Source organism: Juglans microcarpa x Juglans regia, chromosome 4D, assembly GCF_004785595.1.
Source record: "Juglans microcarpa x Juglans regia isolate MS1-56 chromosome 4D, Jm3101_v1.0, whole genome shotgun sequence".
NCBI lineage: Eukaryota > Viridiplantae > Streptophyta > Magnoliopsida > Fagales > Juglandaceae > Juglans > Juglans microcarpa x Juglans regia.
In genome coordinates, this window is record NC_054600.1 from 25,446,583 (window position 1) to 25,465,611 (window position 19,029).

Below are 19,029 nucleotides of genomic sequence, written 5' to 3' on the forward strand. Positions count from 1 at the left end.
CCCTTTTTTTTTTTAAACATAATCTGATCTCTGAACTCTCTCTGGACGCGTTTCCATACAATCGATCGGATCGGAAGAGGAAAGTCTGAGATGGTGAAGGAGACAGATTACTACGACGTGCTTGGAGTGAACCCCACAGCCACGGAGGCCGAAATCAAGAAAGCTTATTACATAAAGGTGAATCTAATCTTCTTGGTTTCAGGTTTGATTATTTGTGACAAATTTGAGAAATGGCAATATCTTCGAGGAATTCTTTTAGGTTTGATTATTTGCGATAAGTTTTAGAAATTTACGATATCTTTGATTGTTAGTAATCTCAATTTTTAGGGCATGCCTCGGATTTTATTGCCCTTTTATTATGGTGTTCTAGCTACAACTTCCCTGGTCGCACGGTGGATCGTATTAACATTTGACTTCTTTTGCAGCACAGAGTTGACTTCCCCGCTACCGTCTTCCCCACTCCCTATGTGCTTTTTTTTTTTCCTTTTTGGCTCTTTGTTTTCTTCTTTCTATCGCCTTTTTATTTGCCAGCTTTCTGATTACTTATTCATCAAATATACGTCTGCTATATATTTGATTAATTGCTAAAGAAACTTTCATCAGGTTGGCCAAAACTGTGACTGTAAATGATGCCGTTTAAAGTTTATTTGTCGGAAAGATCATGCCAGCATAAGCTTTAATATGCATTCTTTCATTCATGTCTAGCGTAATCGACTCCTGCCATGCTTTGTAATGCTGAAGACCACTAGCTAAGAATGAACTAATTCTTTGCTCTCATGGATCATCCTTTATTTCTTGCTTTCAGGCACGGCAAGTTCATCCGGATAAAAACCCAGATGATCCTCTTGCGGCACAGAATTTTCAGGTAAGATTTCCCTTCTTGCTTATTGAATATTGTATTCTACTGCAAATGCTTAAAGTAAGTTGTGTTTTGTATTGCACCTAGAAGATACAAAAGCTCCTGTTTCAGCAGCCTACTGTCCAGGATCGATATTTCAAACTTCCTTGGTTTCTTCCCAAGCCCAATATGTATTTTTTGATCCATTTGGCTGTCACTCTCAAATTTCTTCATTTATTTATAGGGAATTTAATATCATTATCATTATTTCTATATAATTGAGCCTATCCTGTTTTTTCTAATTGTGACCATAGCCCTCCCTTCTACATGCATATTCAACATGGAAATAATCACTGGCCACTAATCTACTAAGAACATTAGGAATGATACTTTTGCAGTCTGAGATTTTTGAGGAACAATGCTAATTCCCATGTATCATCTACTCTCATATGGTTCCAAACCATTGGAAATATTTATATGTATTTATTTCTTTCATTCATTTGGATTCAGGTTTTGGGTGAAGCTTACCAAGTATTGAGTGATCCAGCCCAACGAGAAGCATATGACACTTATGGGAAATCAGGAATCTCGACGTTAGTTTTTTGTTCTTAATTTATCAATAGATGTATTTCAAGAGTGATGGTGTGTGTGTCTTCTTGTACTATATGTAGGTAGAATGCAATAAAATTTTTGTCAAATTTGATTTGAAGATTATTTTCTGATACATCGCATGGTTCCCTAATATTGCAGTGAAGGAATTATCGATCCTGCAGCTATCTTTGCGATGCTTTTTGGCAGTGAGCTTTTTGAGGAATACATAGGCCAGCTTGCGATGGCATCAATGGCTTCACTAGACATATTTACAGAAGGGGAACAGTTTGACACTAAAAAGCTGCAAGAAAAAATGAGGGTATGAGTTTACAATGCCTCATCAATTCGAGCTTTTTGTTATTATTTTATATTATCTTGTACTAGACCTCATGTACTCATTTATTTGTACCATTGCTAGTGTCTTGTCTTGTTTCTGTTGTGAGAACATGAAGTTGGGTGTTTAATCATGATGGAAATAAAAATGCTTTGGTAAAAAGAAGGGAAAGGGAATTTGCACACTAGTAAGTGTGATATAATTCTCTTAGTTTCACTTCCAAAGCTGGTGATTCTTAGACTAAAATCTTGGTATAGCATATGATTAGATTTATGTTGTGCTCATGAACAACCCTATTTGTTATGCACCATGAAGGTGATCTTGTTATGGCTCTGAAATGGATGCTTTGGCGATTAGACCTCAATTATTTGACTGATATCAGTGTACCATGCAAGCATCTTATTCAAGAATTAACGAAATAACACCATACCAGAATTTTATTTTTTTATTTTTACATGCGCCCAATGATACAATATGACACTAACATTTCAGCGTTATGGAAGAAATGAGACTTGCCTTTTGAGTAGTAAGAGAAGATGCGGCTAGGGCTTTATAAGGAAGTGGAGTGTAATCGTAAATAATGATATACTTACTTGTATGTGGCTCAAGGAATGAAACTAAGGGCATGTTTGGACACTTGGAGTATCTTAGAATTTTGTGATTAGTAGTGAGATGGTTTGAGTGAAGATGTTTTGTTGGGTTTTGGGAAAGGGGAGAGAAAAAATTGAATAAAAATATTATAAAGTTCAAACAATTTTTTAATATTATTTTTGTTTTGAAGTTTTTAAAAGTTCCATTAATTTTTGTGTTTTGAAGTTTGTAAAATTTGTATTGATTTTTGTGTTTGAATAATGATTAGGTAATGATTAGATGAAAAAGTTGAAAACTTGAATTTGAAAAGTGTTTTGTATTTGAGTAGGGCTGCAAATAAATAGAGTAGCTCGTGAACAGTTCGAGCTTAGCTCGTGTATACTTGGTTTGAACTTGGCTCATTTAATAAATGAGTTGTTCTTGGACACTAATATTAAACGAGCAAAACTTGTATAAACTCGACTCGACTTGGTTTAAGCTTGTGAGTGAAGCTCATATAAGCCCAACTTAACTCCTTTGAGCTCGTTTTGAAGCTCGTAATATGTATTATATATATATGTGTTATATGTATTACATACTAGTTACATACTAGTTATATTTTATATACTTAATTATATATTATTAATTTATTTATAGTTTACCTTATTTAATATATTTATTATGTTCCCAAAGTATGTATAGGATAAGTTGTATAATAGTATATCATACAACTAGAAATTTTGTTTTATTATATTATCTATATATATATATTAAATTGTTTAGTTTATTACATTTATCTTATGTATTATTTTTTAAATTTATAACTATAAGTTACTTTATTTCATAAAAAACAAAAGAGATATTTGAGCAGCGGCAAGAAGTTGGGCATGAGCCAGATGTGTATTCTTATAATGCACGCATGGAAGCGTATAGGTGGTTCCTTCACTTGGCAATCGTGAACATCCTTCTTGGTCGAGGATCGATAGATTCTTGGTTGTGGAATACATGGAGGAATACATGGAGGTCCAAGGTACTTCAAATTCTTGATTGTGGAGGAATACATGGAGGTCCAAGGTACTTCAAATTCGAGAACATGTGGCTGAAGTCTGAGGGCTTTATCGACTGAGTTAGACAATGGTGGACTTCATATCAATTCCTAGGAACTCCAAGTTATATTCTGGCATGTGAAGGCACTAAAAAAATATTTGAAGAGTTGGAACCAACAGGTGTTTGGTAATGTGGAAGACCAGAAGAAACTACTCTTGGAGGAATTTAAGGGTATTAAGAACATATTGAAGGTATAGGAAATGTCAGAAGTGGAAAGGGCTTGCAAAACTCAAGTGTCTGTAGAACTTGAAAGGGTCTCCCTTATGGAAGTGATATCTTGGAGACCAAATTCTGGAGCCCTATGGTTGAAGGAGGGGGATAAATGTACCAAGTTCTTCCATCGGGTGGATAACTCACATAGGAGGAACAACGCCATTGATTCCCTGTTGGCAGATGGGGTGACTATCTATAACCAAACTGAGATCATGGATTATATTGTCAACTACTATGAGAATTTACTTTCGGAACAATTTTCTTGGCTATTGAGCTTAGACGGGCTTACCTTTGATACCATTGACCCACAAGTAAAAGGATGGCTCCAAAGGCATTTTGAAGAAATGGAGGTTCAGAAAGTGTTAAAAGACATGGTAGGGGAAAAAGCTCCAGGTTCGGATGGCTTCACTATGGCGTTCTTTCAGTCTTTTTGGGAAGTGATGGAGGATGATATCATGGGGTCCTTTCAAGAATTCCATGAAAATCAATGGTTCAAAAAAAGTTTCAATGCAACTTCTATTGCTCTCATTCCAAAAAAACCAGGGGTGGTTGAGGTTAAGGATTATCGCCCTATTAGCTTGGAGAGTGGGATGTATAAAATCATCTCAAAAGTCTTGGCGAACAGGTTAAGCACGGTGGTGGGGAAAGTAATATTGAGGCCCCAAAATGCCTTTGGGAAAGGGTGACAAATACTCAGTCAACGAATGTCTGGATAGTAGACTCAAGTTGGGAGAGCCAGGGCTTCTTTGCAAATTAGACATGAAAGAGGCCTATCATCGAGTCAATTGGAGCTTCTTACTCTATATGCTCAAGAGATGTGGCTTCCGGGTGAAGTGGTGCGCATGGATCAAACATTGCATCTCTATGGTACGTTTCTCTATCTTGATTAACAGCACAGCAAATGGTTTCTTTTAGAGCTCACGAGAATTGAGACAGGGGGATCCGTTATCTCCATTACTATTTGTTTTAGAAATGGAAGGCAAAATGATCGATGAGGTTGTGGCGGGTGGTTTTATATCCGGCTTTACAGTGGGGGACACAAATACTGGCTCACTCAACATTTCTCATCTCTTATTTGCCGATGATACTTTGTTATTTTGTGAGGCCAGCCAGGATCATATCCGTTCATTGAGGGCTCTCCTACTATGCTTTGAAGTCATTTCCGGTTTGAAGGTGAACTTGGGAAAATCCTGGGGCATGTGCATAATGTGGTAGTATTGCTACTATTTTGGGATGTAAGATATCTCATATACCTATTAAATATCTTGGCCTCTCATTGGGTGCTCATTACAAATCGACATCCATTTGGAATGATGTACTAGAAAAGATGGGGCGGAAACTTGCTAGTTGGAAGCGGATGTATTTATCCAAAGGTTCCTAAAAAAAGTTCCGTGCTCTGGTTTTTCTCTCCGTACGTGGGCGAAAAAAGTAAAACAATTTTTCTTTCCCTTGTTTGCCGTTGAGGATGGTGGTTGGTTAGTTTTATCAACTCCGTCGACGTTGGCTAAGATGGGATGCACAAGGGAACTGGTCATTGAATCAAAGCTTTTCTCCGTCGTGAGAGAAGGTGGTCTGGTATGTACTACGTATCACTGAGAGAGGTAGGAGGTTTAAGCAGGAGTTATTGCTAGGGTTGAGCACTGCGCAGTGGCTTGAGAGAGCTTTGAAGGAGAGTGAGAAAGGTGAAAGAAAGGATTATTACTCGTCAATAAGGGAGGGTTATCGGAGCTTCATTGTGCAGAGATGCTCGAATAACCGTGATAGATTCTTGGAGGTTGCGGTGTATGCTGAAGGGGGCCGCCGTAGTTTTATCATTATCCCTAAAGAAGAGGGGGGAAGGGGATGGAGAAGAATGAGGGAGGTGCTGAGGGAGGTCACCTAGGTGGTTAGAAATAGAGCTGGGTCTGGTGGCGATGCCCAGAGGAGGCAGTGGGGGGAGGTGGTGCATTCGAAATCTTATAAAGAAGCGTTATCTCCGTTGGTGACCTTCGATGCCCCAAGAAATGAGGCCGGCGGGGGAGCGTATGATGGTGAAGAGTCTCGAGCACCTCAGGGCTTCTTTCGGGAAAGAGAGTGTGAAAGCGAAGTGTGGGAGGTATTCTGCATGGTAAGGGAGGTGTAGTTGCTGTTGGGGAATTTGCAGAGGGAAGTGGCCAAGTTGTTGAGTATTGTCGGGGATGGCATGAAGATGGGCGAAATGGGGCGTTTAAGGGGAGGAAAGGTGGAGGGGCTTTCAAGGGCTAGCAAGGGGCCGTCAAGGGCCTCGTATACTCGGTTGGGCCATTATGGGCTGAGACTGGTCCAGGCCCGTGACCCTCATGGACAAGGGTGGAGGGCTGTTAGGCCGAGGCCCAATCCAAAGGCCTGAAACGCGTGGAGGCCTAGGGCAGTTTTTGCGGGTGGAGGAAGGAAGCCTTCTCAGCGGGAGTTGTTGCCGCGCTGCCATAAGAGGGTGGTGGACTTGCCGGAGTCCTCGTCGCGACGCTCTCAGAAGCTGCCGATGAAGGTGGTGGAGCAATTGGAGGGCGGGATGAATTTGCAGGAGACGAAACAAAATGCGACAGTTCTAGAAATGGACCTTCCACCACCACCGAGTGCATTTCCTCCTTCGGGGAGTGCACAGAAACTGCCGACGGTGTGTGGGGGAGGCGTCGAGGGTCCAGCGAGCGCCCTTGTGTTGTTCAATGATGTCGTTTTAATGGGGGACAGTGAAACAGGGGACTCGACCAATGAAGAGTTATTCCTTTCTAATGAGGAGAACTCTTAGAGGCTTATTCAAGTGTCAAACAACTCTGTTGGGGATGTGGGTTTGGTGTTAGGAGAAGAGTATATGGAGGAACAACCGGAATTTCGAATGCAAAATCCTATCCCGTTGAAGTGTTTGTTTCCAGATCAGTTGAGTGCATCCGACTAGGTGTTTAACAGTAAAGGATATTTAGGAAATGGTGGGTTTGAAGTGTGAAGGTTACGAGGAGCAGTTCATGGCATTACTCACGGCTATCGAAGCGGGTCATCAACAAGAAGAAAAAGTTGGTTCCAAGAAACAGCGTGAACTCAAGAGGTTGACTTGGTCAATGAACTCTGAAGGCAGCTCTAGCAGGGAGAAGACTAAAGGAAAGGGGCTGGCCTTTCCCAAATGAAACCAAAAATTGTTTCATGGAATGTCCGCGGTCTAAATGAGCCGAGTAAGCATCTTCAAGTAAGAAACTTGTTGCGAGGGTGGAAGGCGGACATTGTTTATTTACAGGAGACGAAGTTGAAAGTTATTACCACAAGAATTGTAAGAAGCTTATGGAGCTGCGCACACGTGGAGTGGGTACATTTGGCAGCTAACGGGGCCTCAGGAGGTGTTTTGGTGATGTGGGACCAAAGGGTGGTGGAGATAAAAAAGGAGTTCATGGGGTTATTTTTGGTAGCATGCTCTTTTAAGAGCGTTTCAGATGGCTTTTTGTGGGCATTGGTAGGGGTTTATGGTCCTAATTCAGACAATGATCGTAGATTATTGTGGGATGAACTAGGCTGTGTATACAGTTGGTGGGATCTTCCATGGTGTATTGGTGGAGATTTCAATATTACAAGATTTCCCAGTGAGAGCTTCGGTAATAGAAGATTGCGCCCAACTATGTCTGATTTTTTAGAATGTATCTTTGAGTTGAATTTAGTGGATCTACCAATAGGGGGGGGGGGGTTTATGCGCGTGGGTCAATAATCAGACGTGGTCTTGACTAGATAGATTCTTAGGCCTCGTTTGTTTTCAGGAAACATCTCATCTCATCTCATCTCATCTCACTTCATCATTACAACTTTCTCAAATCCCCACACAAAATAAAATAAACAATTCAACTTTTTCAAATCCCAAAACAAAAATAATATTAAAAAATATATTCTAACAATATTTTATTCAACTTTTTAACTTTAATCTCATCTCATCTCATCTCATCTCTGAAAACAAACGAGCCCTTAATTTCCCCTGAGTGGGAAAGTCACTTCCCGGAGGTTTGGCAAAAGAGATTGCCTCGGATATGTTCGGACCATTGGCCTATAATGTTGGATTGTGGTGGGATTCAAAGAAGACGTTGGTACTTTTAAGTTCAAAAACGTGTGGTTGGAAATGGAAGGTTTTGTAGATAGGGTTAAACAGTGGTGGTCATCTTATCAGATTCAGGGCACTCCAAGTTTCACGTTGGCGGGTAAATTGAAAGCTCTCTAAAACAAGACTTAAAGTTGTGGAATAGCCAGTCTTTTAGGGACATTGGAGAACACAAGAAAACCAAGACAAGGGAGATCACAGAAATGGAAAGGCTACAAGAGTCCAGGACCTTAACACAGGAGGAATTAGCTAAAAAGCTAGTGCTGGTTGCAGATCTTGAGAGGATCGTTTTTTTAGAAGAGATTTTGTGGCGGCAAAAGTTGAGAGCGTTATGGTTGAAGGAAGGAGATAGATGTACTAAGTTTTTTCACAGGGTAACCAATTCTCATAGGAGATATAATAATATTGAGATGCTGAAGATAGATGGGGCAGATTGTAAGGATGAGTAGAGAATTAATGATCATGTAGTTGGCTTCTTTGAACAACTACTTACCGAGCAGGAGGGTTGGCGACCAAAGCCTGATGGGCTAGCTTTTGACTTTATAGGGCCTATGGATGGTATTCGTTTGGAGAGGCTGTTTGAAGAGGTTGAGGTTTTCGAAGTGGTGAAGAAGATGACCAAAGACAAGGCTCCGGGTCCTGACGGGTTTTCTATGGGTTTTTTTCAAACATGCTGGGAGGTATTAAAGGATGATCTCATGAAGGTGTTCCAGGAGTTTCATTCGGCTGGACAATTTGAGAAAAGCCTAAACGCAACTTTCCTTGCTATGATTCCGAAGAGGGTTGGGGCAGAGGAGATCAGGGAGTACCGACCCATTAGCCTAGTAAATGGGGTTTACAAGATTCTCTCTAAGGTATTAGCGAATCGCCTTAGTGAGGTAGTGAGAAAGATAATCTCAAAGCCTCAAAATGCTTTTGTAAAGGATAGACAGATCTTAGATGCGGTCTTTATCGCAAATGAATGTCTGGACAATAGATTGAAAGCTGGCAATACTGGGATTATATGCAAGCTAGACATGGAGAAAGCGTATGACCATGTTAATTGGGACTTTCTACTTGACCTCCTAAGGAGGTGTGGTTTTGGGGAAAGATGGAGATCTTGGATCCGTTGGTATATATCTACGATAAAATTTTTAGTTCTGATAAATGGAAGTCCAACATTTTTTTTTAACAGCACACGAGGCCTTAGACAAGGAGATCCGTTGTCACCAACTGTTTGTTATTGTAATGGGGGTTTTGAGCAGAATGACCTCAGCCCTGGTCACAAATGGGCATGTGATTGGTTATTCAATAGGATCCTTGGGTGGGGGACTTATTAATATTTCGCATTTATTGTTTGTAGATGACATTCTTATCTTTTGTGAGGCAGATAATAATCAGATTTGAGTATTAAAGGCCCTCCTTTGTTTTGAAGCAGTTTCAGGGTTGAAAGTGAACTTGGATAAATCAGAGATGGTGCCTATTGGAAGTGTGCAACATCTAAGACAATTGGCTAATACTCTTGGGTGTAAGATTGCATCACTTCCTATGACATATCTTGGTCTTCCGTTGGGAGCCGCCTCTAGAGTGGTTTCTTTATGGGATACAGTGATTGAGAAAGTAGAGCGTCGATTAGCAGGATGGAAGAGATTGTATCTGTCAAAAGGCAGTAGGATTACCTTGATAAAGAGTACGTTATCTAATTTACCGACCTATTTTTTGACCTTGTTCTCTATTCCAGCAAGTGTGGCGGTTCGTATTGAGAAACTTCAACGAGATTTCCTGTGGGGGAGGATTGGGTGAAGAGTTTAAATTTCACCTAGTCAGGTGGGAGAAAGTATGCAGTCCTATCTCTTCGGGTGGTTTGGGCATTAGAAATTTGAGAATCTTTAATCGGGCGCTACTTGGGAAATGGTTGTGGAGATACCATAAAGAACCTGAGGTTTTATGGAAAATGGTGATTGAGAGTAAATATGGAGAATTATGGGGGGATGGTGTACCAAATAAGTGAGTGGGGCATATGGTGTGGGTTTGTGGAAATATATAAGAAGAGGATGGGGGGTCTTTTCCCGGCACACAAGATTTTGTCTTGGAGATGGGACTAGGATCAAATTCTTGTACGATACTTGGAGTGGTAATGGTGCTTTAAAGGATCTCTTTCCTGTTCTTTTTAGGGTGGCAAGTGCCAATGATGTCTCTGTGGCGGAAGCTATGGCGATAGTGGGGGAACAAATCCAATGGAACATTAATTTTAGCCGGGCGGCACATGATTGGGAATTGGACAGTTTTGCAGCTCTTTTCAGCTTCTTGTATTCACTCAAACACAGTAACCATCAAGCTGATTTATTGTGGTGGATACCTACGGGTAAAGGTTTATTCTTGGTTCGCTCGTATTATAAATCTCTATCACAAGAACATCTAACTCAGTTCCCTTGGAAAAGGATTTGGAGACCCAAGGCTCCTCTCAAAGCAGCGTTTTTCGTGTGGACTGCTTCTTTGGGTAAGATCCTCACAGCGGATAATTTGAGAAGACGAGGGGTGATCATCGCAGATTGGTACTGCATGTGTAGGAATGAGGGTGAATCAATGGACCATCTTCTACTACATTGTGAGGTAGCTCGAGGGATATAGAATGAAGTATTTAGAAGACTAGGCTTGGGTTGGGTTATGCCCGAGTCTGTAGTGGAGATGTTGGCAAGTTGGACAGATCTAAGAGGTAACCAACAGATCAAGGCTGAATGGAAGATGTTGCCTATTTGCATCATGTGGTGTTTATGGCAGGAGCGCAATGAACGGACGTTTGAAGACAAAGAAAGATCAATGGAGGAACTAAATGCTTTCTTTTTTAGAACTCTTTGTACTTGGGCCATTGTCGTTAACTTTAATGGCCAAGATTTCCATGATTTCATTGTTTCTAATGCTCCTACTTAGCTAGGACATTCTTTGTACTGAACATGGCTTTTGCCTATTCTTTTATTAATATACTTACACTTATAAAAAAAAAAAATGTATTTATCCAAAGGTGGCTGAGTTACATTTATCAAAAGTACCATTTCTAACCTACCGACTTATTTCCTCTCTTTATTTTCGCTTCCATCAAAGGTGGCCCACCGCATGGAAAAAATATAGTGGGATTTTCTATGGGGAGGGATGAATGATGTGTTCAAATTTCATCTGGTAAATTGGGCCACCGTTTGTTTTCAAATTTCCGAAGGAGGCTTGGGTATCCGCAATTTGCAGCTTTTTAATAAGGCGTTGTTGGGCAAATGGCTATAGAGGTATCCCATAAAACATGGAGCTTTGTAGAGAACAATTTTAAACTCAAAATATGGTAGAGCATGGGGAGGTTAGGGCTTGACCGAGGTGAGTGGATCCTATTGGGTGGGGCTCTGGAAGCACATTCGACGTGGATGGACTGAATTTTCTAGATTTACCCGTTTTGAGGCGGGTGACGGGTCCCAAATCAAATTTTGGCATGATATATGGTGTGGTGACGGGGCACTTAAGGAAACTTATCCCGACTTCTTTGGTGTAGCAAGAATGAAGCCTCGATTGCGGACCTCCGTGATCAATCTAACTATACTTTTCCCAATAGAATATCACATTTCTTAGAGCTGTCCATGATTGGAAAGTTGAAGCAATTTTTGAATTTTACAATCTAATATATTTTGTTCTTATGAGGGGTGGAGGTGAAGACAAGCTTTTTTTGTGACCCTCGGTGAAAGGGAAGTTCACAGTATGCTCCTTCTACCAATCCATATCTAAGAGTAATGTAAACCCATTCTTGTGGAAGAGCATTTGGAAGACAAAAGCTCCCTTAAAGGTGTCCTTTTTTGTATGGATAGCTTCTTTGGAGAAGATTCTCACTATCGACAACCTAAGGAAACAGCGAATCATAGTCTTGTATTGGTGTTTGTGTAAAAAGAGTGGAGAATCCGTTGATCATCTATTAATTCATTGTGAGATTGCCACGGCTTTGTGGAATGATTGTTTTGCAAGGGTGGGTGTAGCTTGGGTGATGCCAAGAAGGGCGATTGACCTTTTAGCTTCATGGAGAGGTCTTCAAGGCACTTCTCAGATTGCTGCAATTTGGAAGATGGGTCCGATTTGCCTATGGTGGTGTCTTTGGAGGGAGAGGAACGATTGAAGCTTCGAAGATCGAGAACAGTCATTAGATGAACTTAGAACCTTCTTTTTTAACATCTTGTTCCAATGGTCGATTGTAATAGATTTTAATGGCATGAACATACATGAATTTCGTGTATCACTAGAACATCACTCCTAGATGTTGCTCTTGTATATGACCTGTGTACTTGGCCTTTTGCCTATTCCTGCGATCAATAAAATCTTATTTACTGATAAAAAAAATTATTTCATAAGAAGTTATACTAAAAAATTTTTTTAGTCAAAACTATTTAGTTGAATAGTTAAATGGTTACAGTTTTTTGTAAAATTTTAAATTTTTTATTAATCAAAAGATAAGATTTAGAATTTTCAAAAAAAGAAAAAAGAAAAAAGAAAAAAAATCGAGTTCGAGTTCGAGCTCGAGTCATTTGTTTATTTTTAGTTGAGCTTGAGCTGAATTCGAACAACATTAATGTTTAACGAACTGAATTTGAACAAAGATATTCAAGTTTTATTCGAGTTCGAGTCGAGTTTGAACGAGTAAACATGCTAATCGAGCTCGAGTACCCTTGTTCGAATTCAACTCAACTCAGTTTGTTTGCAACCCTATGTTTGAGTGATGTTTGAGAATGAAATTATGAGAAGTTTTGAGAATTCTTATAGTGTCCAAACATGCCCTAGGGGTCAATGTTGAACAAAAGTGGTCTCAAAACTTTTGAAGAGAAACAAATGTTGAAAGGTGAATAAAGGTGTATCCATACATTTTAAGTAGAACTAACTTACCGATATTTGAATCTTTCTTGCATATGGAAATGGTTAGATTGCAATTTACCTTTTTATGTCAATTGCAATTTACTTATCGAGAGGTTATACCAATATTTGAACCTTTCTTGCATACACAAATGGTTAGGTTGTGATTTACTTCTTGATAGGTCGTCATTTCTAACTATTCTTTTCGGGAATTAACAATAAATTTGTGCCATTGACATCTTTCAATTTTCTCATGTTAGGTATTACTCATGTATATGTCTTGTGCACTTGGCTATGCCTTTTATTATGAATAACCCCTAGGGGGGTTGGCTCAAGTGGTAAAGGCCTTGGTCTTGGTGGTATGCTCCCTTCAAGGTCCAAGGTTCAAATCTCATTGGGTGCAAACAATCTCTAGGGGCCATCGGTCTGGGGGATTTTCCATTTGAATTACCAGAGGTGCACTTGCTGGAAACTCTTTGCCGAGGGCCTGTGCACCCCTGGGATTAGTTGGGATGCTGTTCTCAGACACCTGGTGCCAAAAAAATAAAAATAAAATCTCTCATGGACATACGTCCAATAAGTATTATTGGCAACTAGGACAAGCAACATATGCATCATGCCAATTGATATTTTCGGAAAAAGATATATGAAATTAATAGAAGTTGAAGAACAACTTAATACCACAACATTGAGAACAAATGCTATTGAAGTCCTTGTGGTAGTGGAATAGAGAAGTCCAAAAGTATTGGGCTGTGCAGCTGCAATGAATTGATGATCCCAACATTGCCATTCTCGTCTACTGTCTTCGTGTTGTTTCTTGACAAGTACCATCTTCTTATTGTTCGTAGGGAGTTATGCTTGTTGCTGGTTAGCATACTAAATGAGAGAGGAGAAAGACATATGATTGGTTGGGGTAATATGGTAGGGAAATTTTCTCCTATCAGACATTGCATGTCTGTAGCAGTGAAATGTAATTGAACTCTATCAGAATGGTGGCATGAATACCTTTTTTACTATTCTGCCCTTTCTTGTGATTGTTACTTTTTGCATTATTTATTGGTATATGATATAAGTTCATTGGATGTTCTCTCTCTCTCTCTCTCTCTCTCTCTCTCTCTCTCTCTCACACACACACACACACAACTTTGCACGTTTAAGTGGTGAGGAACCCATGACATCACCTCCTTTATGAGGTCTGGCTGAGGTCATGGGTTCAAGTCTGGTGTCGTGTAGTTATTAACCAATCACAAATAATTTTTTTTGTAAGTATTTACCAATGTAAACAACAACAAAAATAATAATAGAAATGAGCAAACAACCATTGTTTGTTTTATGTTCATTCTGTCTTAGATGCGCAAAACCCCATGTTCATTGGATTGTTTTTGCAAATTCTTCATTTGTGCAGATTGTTCAAAAGGAAAGAGAAGAAAAGCTTGCAGAACTACTGAAAGATCGACTCAACCAATATGTGCAAGGAAACAAGGAGGAGTTTGAGAGACATGCTGAAGCTGAAGTGGTGAGGCTATCCAATGCGGGTAATTCTTGCCATTACTCCTTGGGCAATCTAGTTATTTTTAGTTCTTTATTTGTTTCATATTTTTGCCTTTAATTTGTTCACTTATATAAAAAAAAATCTAATTATTTCTAATGTTCATTAGCATTATTCTGTTTGAAAATTTTCAATCCAACTAGATATGTTAGGAAATTTAATCTGGAGATTAAGGGCTCATTTGTTTTCAGAGATGAGATGAGATGAGATGAGATGAGATGAGTTGAGATTAAAGTTAAAAAGTTGAATAAAATATTGTTAGAATATATTTTTTAATATTATTTTTGTTTTGGGATTTGAAAAAGTTGAATTGTTTATTTTATTTTGTGTGGGGATTTGAAAAAGTTGTAATGATGAGATGAGATGAGATAAGATGTTTTCTGAAAACAAACGGTAAGTCAGATGACCATTTCATTATGAAATTGGTCTATAAACATAAAAATTGACTTTGCAAATAAAATTACCACCATTTAATGTCATTATCTGTATAGTGGGTTAGTTGATGGAGACCATTCAAAGTACAGTGAATTGTTGGCTTGTTGATTATCTTTGAGAGATTTTTTTTGCTAGGTTTAAATATCAGCAGGCAAGTCGTGCAATGACTTGGGGTGTGTGGAAAAGATCTAGTTTTGTATATTATTTGTGCAGTCTGAATCTTTTGGTGTACATATCCTTATTTTCTGTATTTTGTTTTATATCTTTACTAATGCATTGCAAGTGATTCTTTCTCACGAATTATATTGTCTTTTTTTCTACAGCTTATGGTAGTGATATGTTGAATACAATTGGCTATATTTATGCAAGGCAGGCTGCCAAAGAGCTAGGGAAGAAGGCAATATATTTGGGTGTGCCATTTGTTGCTGAATGGTTTAGAAACAAAGGGCATTTCATTAAATCCCAAGTAACAGCAGCAACAGGTTAGTGCATATTGCTAGCTTTGGCCCATGGCGACATCTACTTGTGTTGTGATGGTGTCTTGAAATCTACCCATTGACTTGATCCTTCAGGTCATATCTGGCTAAAGGTGGAATCAATAGAGTAGCTTTCTGTTTATTTAGGATTGCTATTTTGTTAATAATTTATCATCGTCCTTGAAACCCTAGATCTGTGTCTCATTGCAATGCATTGGTAACTTTGTTCAACCCATGTACTTGGGCTATGCCTTCTTTTATGTTATAAAATCCACTATTACGAAAAAATATTTTTTTGTGTGGGGTCAAACCAATGTATGACACCTAGATCATTAATTAGGTTGGGGCAATTGGTGCGAGGTAGCATTTATCTGGGGTGCTCTTTGTGTGTATAAACTGTGTAGGGAGCGAGACCAAGCCGAGCCACTAGGAGAGTAAGCCCTTCCCACGTGTCAAGTTGAATAAATGAATGCAGCCTCAACCAGAGAGATCAACCAACCCTTGCTCTAATAAAGATTTGAAGAAATCTTCAACATCCTCAGCCGGATTGAAGAAGAGGCATATCCAAATATGGTGCAGAAAAACCCAAATCGATATGAATGGAAGATGCCTCTGGAACTTGTTTTTCTCGGTCAGGGCTATATCTATCTCCGAAACAGGGGAAGAAAGGGAGGAAGGAATTAGATTATGTATGGCCCTTTCCAGACCTTATGTAATTTCCTTCGGTTGGATTAACTTTTTAGTAGGAAAGGCGGTAGTAGAGTTGCTAGACGTCCTTCGCGTCACTCAGTCATCTTATTCAAATTTAGCTATACTAAATGGGAAGATCTAGGATAGGTCAGCGGTTTTCTTTGTGCGGCGGTAAAAAAACATGCTTTTTTGGAGAGAGATATTATTTCACCGAGTCACAGGTATCTAACATATTCATACCTAACGATTTTTCACAAAGTGGTGACGAAAGGTATAACTTGTACAAATCCTTACATTTTCCAATTTGATTTGATCCATTCGTTCGTAGAGCTATTTACTTGATCGCAGACATTTTTGGTACACCTCTAACAGAGGGACAAATAGTCAATTTTGAAAGAACGTATTGTAAACCTCTTTCAGATATGAATCTATCTGATTAAGAGGGGAAGAACTTGCAGCAGTATCTCAATTTCAATTCAAACATGAGTTTGATTCACACTCCATGTTCTGAGAAATATTTAGCGCATCCGAAAAGAGGAAAAAACAGAGTTTTTTTCAAAATAAATGCCTTGAGAAAGGGCCTGGGATCTTCTTGAAAATGGGAAGATCTAGGATAGATGAGCGGTTTAGTCAACGAAAAGCAAATACAATACAAGTAAGAAAGGAGCTAACCAACCAAGCTCGGAAATAGGGAAAGACTACCCTCTGTGTAGAGTGACCACCTTGGAAATATTTGCATATGATGATGAATTGGTTTTTCTTGCTGGTGGCTCCAGGTGCAATTGCTTTGATCCAGCTACAGGAGGACATGAAAAAGCAACTGAATGCAGAAGGAAACTATTCAGAGGATGAACTCGAAGCTTACCTGCAATCTCACAAAAAACTGATGATTGATTCTCTGTGGAAGCTTAACGTAGCTGATATTGAGGCCACTCTTTCACGTGTTTGTCAGATGGTTGTTTTTCTACTCTTGTTATTTCCAGTAGTAGAAAACTGAAGTAGAAACTTGGTCAAAATTTGTTTTGTGTAATCTATACATTGTACTTAGGTTCTTCAAGACAACAATGCCAAGAAAGAGGAGATCCGTGCACGAGCAAAGGGGTTGAAAACTCTTGGTAAAATCTTCCAGGTATATTTTTGGGTGCCTTTCCACAAATTCGTGTGGTTAATATCAAAATTCTCACCATAGATGGCTAACAGATACTGTGCTATACATATAGAGGGTAAAATCAGCCAACGGAAATGACAGTGAAATGATGCTAAATGGTGGATTACATAAGCTGAATGGAAGTGAATCAAGCCAAATGAATGGAAGTGAATCGAGCAATGATGCTACTTCTCCAAGTACATCGCCAAAATTTTCAAATCCTAAAGATCCATCTTATTCCACATCTGTACCAGAGGTACCTTTCTTTCCCTCTAATAAGTTCATGAGTTTTTTTAATCAATTCAACATGTCACATGTTTAATCCCAAACGTGACTGAGTTGTATTAACTGTCTAGATTTTTTCATCGAATTTCGGGAATTAGCTTTTCAACTCTCTAATATCGGTAGATGTTTTATTGTGTGACACTCAAGAAAGAAATGAACAAAAAGTTGGTCACAAATTGGACTGGTTTTTTTTACAAAATCGAGAGGATGGAAGTTCAGGAAAGTTTTAAAAGACTATGAAATCTGGCACAGCTCCCACCAAGTAGGCAGGATCCTCCTTGGATAGAATTTTGTTACTTTATTAGGTAGCTGTAGGTTTTGGTTTCATTATCACAGACAATTGATAAAGGAAAAAAGGCAAAAGAAAAAAAAAAAAGAAGAGCACAGACAATTGATGATCTTCTTATGGTAAAAAAATTTACTCCATTCTCTCATGGAGTCTAAGACAAGCATAGAGGTGAATTTGGAAGATCGCTACTGAACATGCACACTTCAGATAAAGACAGTAGCATTGGCCTAAATAGTGTGCCAATTTACATATGCCTAGGATGAAGACCTCTATTCATCTTCTCTTTTGTTTCATCTTATCTTATGCTCTTTCCTCCCCCTTTTCCTTTTGGAACAATTGGACGCTCTAGAGCCCCTATGTGGAAACCCCCACCAACATTGGAGGCTTTAACTTCCCAAGGCCAACGGCACCGCCTGGTGCGCCAAGACATTCTTCAATGGGCAGGGAGTGATGGAACAGAGGTTTGATATCATGTGTGAAATGGTTGTCGTGTATAATACCTTTCATATGTATCAATGTCGTGGTTGTATGAATAGCTGATTGTGCTGGAAAGCACATCCCACCTCTGGCTGAGTGCGCATGCTGTAATGTATGTATCTATGGCAGACAAATAATTATATGCATATAGGAGGAGATGGTTGTAGAAGGAAGGTATTGTTTTTCATTTGTCACCATTTCTGGCTGCGATTGGCTGCCACTTTATGTGAATTTTTTTTTTTTTTTTGATGGGTTGTCATTCTTGTATTTCGGTTTCACATGTTCATAATTAGTTTCGAGGATTTTGCTTAATACTCGAGTCATTTGGATATCAATGTATCACCCATAATTTAGATGGACAATGCTAGGGGGCCACCCAGCTTCTGTTTTCTGTTTTTGGAACTTTTGTTTTGTTTGTTTTTTTTTTTCTATTTTGTTTTAAATATTTTTTAACAGCTTTAACTATTAAGAAAAAAATTAAAAAACATACAACTTCACTAATAGTCATTTCCTTAACCATTAAGTAAAACTTAAAAAATTAAAATACTCGAGTGGTAACTGAGTGAAAATATTGAGAGGGTTAAATAGCATTTTTCAATTTAGATAGAAGTAAAAAGCGACTATTTCTTTCGATGAAATGCTATGTGACCTCAAATTGAAACTTGCATGGAGATCTGGACAGATTTATATTTATACGAGTTATTTTATTTTCAATTCAATGTATAGAATACATCATTCACGTCACTTATGTTAAAATTTGTTACTTATGTTAAAATTTGATTTGTAAAATTTAAAATTTATATTTTAAATCAAGTTATACCACATGCTTTTGGATAGCAGTTGGCCACCATCAACAAAAACCAATTCATAATTGCATGTAAATACATACATGCATACATATAATTGATGGTTGATTACTAGATTTCCCACAAAAAAAAAAAAAAAAAAATTCAAAATCAAAATCGTTATCCAAGGATTGTAGTGAAACTTTTTTACATGGGTGATATATTAAAAATATTTATGAGATCTTAGTAATTGTGCCATTGCATTGAAATTAATTTGAGTTTGATACTATTATATTTCC

At 38.7% G+C, this 19,029-nt stretch overlaps 1 protein-coding gene across 2 annotated transcripts; it reads left to right on the plus strand.

Moving 5' to 3' along the window:
• Window positions 1–18,192, plus strand: LOC121259917 (chaperone protein dnaJ 10-like). 2 transcript variants are annotated; one of them, XM_041161724.1, is made up of 10 exons: window positions 1–177; window positions 806–865; window positions 1,349–1,431; window positions 1,589–1,748; window positions 14,003–14,132; window positions 14,905–15,063; window positions 16,524–16,702; window positions 16,796–16,876; window positions 16,968–17,150; window positions 17,818–18,192. In XM_041161724.1, exons 1-10 carry the CDS (start codon window positions 91–93, stop codon window positions 17,917–17,919), a joined length of 1,224 nt encoding a protein of 407 aa, XP_041017658.1. In that variant the 5' UTR covers window positions 1–90; the 3' UTR covers window positions 17,920–18,192. The 2 variants fall into 2 exon arrangements, with proteins under 2 accessions (XP_041017658.1, XP_041017659.1); XM_041161725.1 differs by lacking the exons at window positions 1–177; window positions 806–865 and having other exon boundaries at window positions 1,394–1,505.
• The last annotated feature ends 837 nt before the right edge of the window (window positions 18,193–19,029 follow it).

Excerpts from the sequence above, each read along its gene's own strand:
- LOC121259917 (XM_041161724.1), top strand. The coding sequence starts at position 91 with ATGGTGAAGGAGACAGATTACTACGACGTGCTTGGAGTGAACCCCACA. Across the intron at positions 1,432-1,588 it reads GGGAAATCAGGAATCTCGAC|TGAAGGAATTATCGATCCTG; the intron begins GTTAGTTTTTTG and ends CTAATATTGCAG. Across the intron at positions 14,133-14,904 it reads GGTGAGGCTATCCAATGCGG|CTTATGGTAGTGATATGTTG; the intron begins GTAATTCTTGCC and ends TTTTTTCTACAG.